General features: G+C 42.6%; 2 protein-coding genes and 1 non-coding gene across 3 annotated transcripts in view; 2 read left to right on the top strand and 1 right to left on the bottom strand.

Annotated features, from left to right (window-relative positions):
* EIF3F (eukaryotic translation initiation factor 3 subunit F) overlaps positions 1–236 on the bottom strand; it is a 3,962-nt gene extending 3,726 nt beyond the window's left edge. The window contains exon 1 of the mRNA XM_072428484.1: positions 59–236. Coding sequence (XP_072284585.1) covers positions 59–203 — 145 coding nt within the window. The 5' untranslated portion in view covers positions 204–236. The remainder of the gene's footprint in view (positions 1–58) is intronic.
* Positions 237–540: 304 nt separating this feature from the next.
* Positions 541–613, top strand: TRNAT-UGU (transfer RNA threonine (anticodon UGU)). Its single transcript has one exon. It is a non-coding gene; the product is annotated as a tRNA-Thr (tRNA).
* A 422-nt stretch (positions 614–1,035) lies between these two features.
* On the top strand, positions 1,036–5,626 carry CFAP126 (cilia and flagella associated protein 126). The gene is made up of 5 exons (XM_072428486.1): positions 1,036–1,097; positions 1,708–1,770; positions 3,413–3,493; positions 5,002–5,178; positions 5,309–5,626. The coding sequence occupies exons 1-5, from the start codon at positions 1,071–1,073 to the stop codon at positions 5,558–5,560; spliced, it is 600 nt and encodes a 199-aa protein (XP_072284587.1). The 5' UTR covers positions 1,036–1,070; the 3' UTR covers positions 5,561–5,626.

The following is a 5,626-nucleotide window of genomic DNA, read 5'->3' as shown; positions in this document are numbered from 1 at the left end:
GCACAGCAATGCTCACTCAGCACATGTGTCCCCACTGATAACACAATGGCCGCCTCACCTAGCAGAGTGCCGATCACGCGGGCCGCTCCTTCATTCCTCCGCTCAAAACTATCCACTATGGAAGCCAAAACCACCGGGTGCACCTTCACCACGGGCCCATTCAGAGTCGCCGGTGTCCCTGCGGAGATCCCCTCTGCCGCCATCGTCTTCCTGCTGGAGTGAGAAAGAGGGGGCGGAGCCACGTACGTTATACGCCGCGCCGCACGACGTGCACTGGAGGCGGGCTGAAGCTTGCATGACCCCGCCTACTATCACTTCCCACTCTGATTGGCTAGAGAGGGGAACGCGATTCATCGTATACATTGTGTTCTATAGAAAGATAAAATGTATCGAAAATAATTCCTAGTGAGATCCCTGCTGGGGGACTACAAATACCGGCGTGACCGTGTAAGGAGAATATACGGTAATACAAATATGAACTATATAAAGAACTATCATATAATGTATAAGAATGTTGTTTTTCATGCGCTACCTGTAGATGGCTCCATAGTTCAGGGGTTAGAGCACTGGTCTTGTAAACCAGGGGTCGCGAGTTCAAATCTCGCTGGGGCCTTGTAAACTTTTTCTATCTTTAAAATTTAAATTTAAATTGTGAGATCTTCTGGTATCCGATCCTGCTGTATATGGTTTGATAATCCGTGTATTGTGCGATCAGATCTATTAAAATGCCATTATATAGCTGACAATAAATATTGCAGGTGCAATGATTGCCAATTATTTGAAATTAAATCTTTATCTGAGTGCTGGATCTCCTTTTTGTTTATAAAGATTTCAGCCAAAAAAATAACCTTTTACAAATTTGGTGATCAGAAAAAAAGTATTGATCTGCTATCTGACCATTATTTTTTTATTAATGATCAGGCCCATTAGTTTGCATTGGCTTGCCATTCATCCTATAATCAATCATCAGGTTTGTAATAGGAGGGATGTGATTGGTGGATGCTGCAACAGCGCCTCCCCCTGGTTGCCTGGTAACAGTAGCATACACAGAAAGGAGAGAAGGCAGCAACATGGCCACACACTACAGTGCAAACCAGGTATATTGTGTGTACAATCAGCAGTGTGCAGTGTGTGGGGAGGGGGATTTATATATATATTTATATATATTTATATATCAGCCAGGGTATTCCAGAGGTTTCAGGGGGGTCCTGAAGGCCTGAAAGTTTTTTCAAGGGCTCCCCCATAGAATTAGAAGCGTTCCCATTGGCTGCTGGTTTTTAGGGTTCACTCCTCCGATATATTGAGCGAACATCAATGGGGATCAAAATATTTGGTTTCAATGTAATGCAATGATTTATAAAACCTAACATGTAATCTATATTCATAATATTGATTGCAGGAAATCCAGCCGCCTCAATGCGGCAAACACTAGAACCCACCTAGGATGGGCGCCTGCCATTGTGGTTACGGCTGGTGGCCTGGTAACTGCGACCACAGCCGCCTATTTATTATTAAACAGGATTTATATAGCGCCAACATATTACGCAGCGCTGTACATTAAATAGGGATTTGAACCTATAGCACAGCAGGTCACCCATGTATTATTGTTTCTGATTGGCCCGTTACATTACCATAATATAGAACTGTTATGATTGGCTGCCAGATTATCATTATAATTAGTAAATGACGATTGTTTTGTGTTTGCAGTATCAGAATGCGTTCGACTCCAGCAGACTTCAGAACTGGACCATCCCGAAAGCCTACAAAGAGGTGAAACCAAATACCATATATCCTGTTGGTGAATATAGTATAATTGATGAAAGGCCAGTATGCTAAGTAATATCAATATAAGTTACTGAAGTAACTGTGCCGAGCCTTTATATTGTAAATAGACAAGGAAAAAGAAGAAAAATGAGTGGCTCTTTATGGCAAACTTGTTTAAAACTAGATAAAATCCTTTATTTAAGTCATATAAAATAATCCTACAAACATAACAGTATACATGAATCATGCAAACACAATAAGAGAGAACCTTTTGTATTCATTATACATAACAGAAAGTCTCTTAGCAATGTATAGTGTTGATGTGTTTTAAGAAAGGAAGGAGAGAACCTTTTGTGTTTACTATACATAATCCTGTTATTACGGTCTCTCCCGACGCGTTTCGCCCTAATGGGCTTCCTCAGGGGACATCGCGTCGGGCGAGACGGTAATAACAGTACTAATTATTCTGACCTTTGAATCTAGTGTTGGATGAACATCCTTTCTTAAAACACATCAAAACTATACATTGCTAAGAGATTTTCTATTATGTATAGTAAACACAAAAGCTTCTCTCTTATTGTGTTTGCATGATTCATGTATACTGTTATGTTTGTAGGATTATTTTATATGACTTAAATAAAGGATTTTATCTAGTTTTATTCAAGTTTGCCATAAAGAGACGCTAATGTTTCTACCTTTTCCTTGTTGGTGAATATATACACTATTGGGATTCACAGTAATTCATTGGTGGAGGTTCTGCTTCTGGGACAGGAGGGGGCGCTGCTCTCATCATAACTGAGAGACCAAATTTTGCAATAACCAAAATCCATAAAATACTTTTTTATTCCTCTTCGACTATAAACTTCATTTATTTAGGTCAATGCACAATGTTAGCGGTTGTGGATTGTACAACGCTGCATAATATGTTGGCGCTTTATAAATCCTGTTTAATAATATTAATAATTGTAGTTGACACACTTGGGCAGGACCAGAAAATTGAGGGATAAATTGAAAAGAGAATCAGTATTTGATGTCTAAAAAATAGCAAAGGAGAAATGAGGAGGCAGAAAAAAGAGGGGTTTGTGGCTAATAAGGCCTCTTTAATCACAAACCGCTTTTTTCTGCCTTCTCATTTCTCCTTAACTATTTGATAATTTAAGAGGTGGCTATATATCCTCAACCTCCAATATAGAGATAGAAGCATAACCCTTGAGAAACTAAAAAATAGAGACCCCCATCCAGCAGTGTAAATGAGGGACAAGCTCAATCTGACTGTGGACTGGTCGACCAGGGTCACATGGTACCCTAGGGCTCCCCTGGAAGTTCCCAGGGGTTCCCCAAGCTGTGGCTCATTGACTGCCCCTGAGGTGCCCACATATATTTGGGGTTAACACCACTTGGCAGAGCCACTTGTATGAAACCATAGACCTTTTAGCTGTCTGTAAAGGGGGCATTCTGACCACTAATGTTCGGGGGCATTCTTCCCACTGGCAGCCAATGCAAGAGCATTCTTCCCTTGGCATTAAAAATTATTTGACAGGTTCCTCAGGAGTAAAGAGATTGAGTGAGGAGTCCCAGGATGTGATTGGCTTGGAAGTCTTTCATTTGATCATTGTGGCTCTTGGTAATATTTTGTGTTTGTTTTCAGCGCCCTTCCACCCATGATGGCTTTACACAGTTTATTGCCAATGACAGAGGTCACCTACTTCCAGGAGTGCCCAGAGCCAAGGTAATAATATGCCACCTACAACGTTATGAGGTCTGTTAGAGGTCACGTAGGAGACAACCACAGAGAGGAACAAAGGGTGCAAGCAGTGAGGTTCTCAATATGTCTCTGACCTGCCCACCATGGGGCATTCCCTGCACCCTGCTGCATTTTCCCTAAAATAAATACACCAGAAACTAGAGTGGGCCCCTTTATAACAATTGTCACATTTACCTGACAACGTAAAGATGCCCAAAATATGTAGACCCCCTTCCAAATGATTGAGTTCAGGTGTTTCCATTGAAGTATGTGGAGACCTGACCATCACACCTACCTATATGACTAAACGTATGTGGAGACCTGACCATCACACTTACCTATATGACCAAGAGTATCAGGAGGTCTGACCATCACACCTACCTATATAGCCAAGAGTATGAGAAGATCTGACCATCACACTTACCTATATGTCCGTGTGTATGAGAAGGTCTGACCATCACACCTACCTATATGGCCAAGAGTTCACACCTACCTATATGGCCAAGAGTATGAGAAGGTCTGACCATCACACCTACCTATATGGCCAAGAGTATGAGAAGGTCTGACCATCACACCTAGCTATATGACTAAACATATGAGAAGGTCTGACCAACACACTTACCTATATGTCCGTGTGTATGAGAAGGTCTGACCATTGCACCTACCGATATGTCCGTGTGTATGGGAAGATCTGACTATCACACCTACCTATATGTGCGTGAAAATGAGCTCCAGCCATTACCCTTTTTTATGACCATACTGTGAATGGGTGGATATCCCCTGAAAATTAGTTCAAGTGTCTTTTTGTTCAGGTGACAATTATGCGTGTCTGACCTTGTGGTCACAGTTTTGTGAAGACCCCATTCTGTTCCCCCATGACTTAACCCCTGTGTACAAAGCCAGCTCCATATAGACGTGGTGTGGCTAGTTTGATGAGGAGGAACTCGAGTGTCCTAAACAAAGCCCTGACCTCAGTCCTATTAAACACTTTCAGGATAAATTGGCCACCAAATGCCAGATCTTCTTATCCACTATCAATGCCTGATTTCACCAATGGGCACCAAATTCCAGGGGCACCATCCATAATCTTGAAGAATGGAGGCTTTTGCAGTTGCAAAAATGACGGTGGTTTTGGAATAAGAAGAAGCTCATGGTGTGATGATCGGATGTCCATAAATGTTTGGGGGGAGGTGTCGGAACCTCTGTTAGATGTTATTGCTCTCTTTTTCCTCCCCTATCCCATCCTGGCCATCACATTGTCCCACTTTTAAACTTAGAAACTGGTGGGTATGTTGGGAAAGCCAGGGAAAAGTTAGGAGTCCTTTGTATACTTGCTCAGGAGAAGTAATACCATGCAAGAAGATCAGCACAAGCGGGTAGAACTTTCACCATGAGTTGATTTTTCCCAAATTGTATGCCAATAGCAAATTCTGTATTGGCTGAGTGCCTCCCCGCTCCAAGCTGGTATATGATTCAAACTTTCTTCCCTTTAGGCCAGCCCATGGGGAACATTCCTTGGCACATGGGACATGCCTCTGAAGATCCCTCCTGCCAAGCTAAGCCTAACCTCCCGCTCAGCGGGCGCATCAAAACGCCTGATGGAATGGATTGAGAAATCAGAACCACTCATCAGCGCCTGCAACGGACTGCGGCCCACCATCACAGGAAAGGTCTGTCTTGTTACCTTTATTACAACATTACGATAATATCACTGCAGCTACCATAATGATCTATGACTGCAGCTGATAAAATATTCATTGGTGGGTGGACTGACCACATAATTCACTTTTTACCAAACAGGTTCCCACTAATAAAGATGGGCCACAGAATTTAAGCCCAGCTCCCAGCCAGCGTTCTCCAAGAAGCCCAGAGAAGATGGAAGAGAAGGCAGCACAGAGATCTCTAACTGTCAGCCCAACTGGCTCTCACAAGAACGGACCCAAAACTCCAAGGGCCCCTGAGAAGTCCAGGAAGGAGGACAATGGGCAAGAACCCAACGGCAGTAAACCACCAACCCAACGTGAAAGCCTGACGCCAATCTGTGCCAACTAAATGTACTAGCTGGAACTTCACAGCAAAAAGTCTAAATAAATTTAAAAAAAAAAAAAACTTAAAAAA

Source organism: Pyxicephalus adspersus, chromosome 12, assembly GCF_032062135.1.
Source record: "Pyxicephalus adspersus chromosome 12, UCB_Pads_2.0, whole genome shotgun sequence".
NCBI lineage: Eukaryota > Metazoa > Chordata > Amphibia > Anura > Pyxicephalidae > Pyxicephalus > Pyxicephalus adspersus.
Note: the sequence above shows the minus strand (reverse complement) of the source record. Positions and strands in the feature narration are given on the sequence as shown.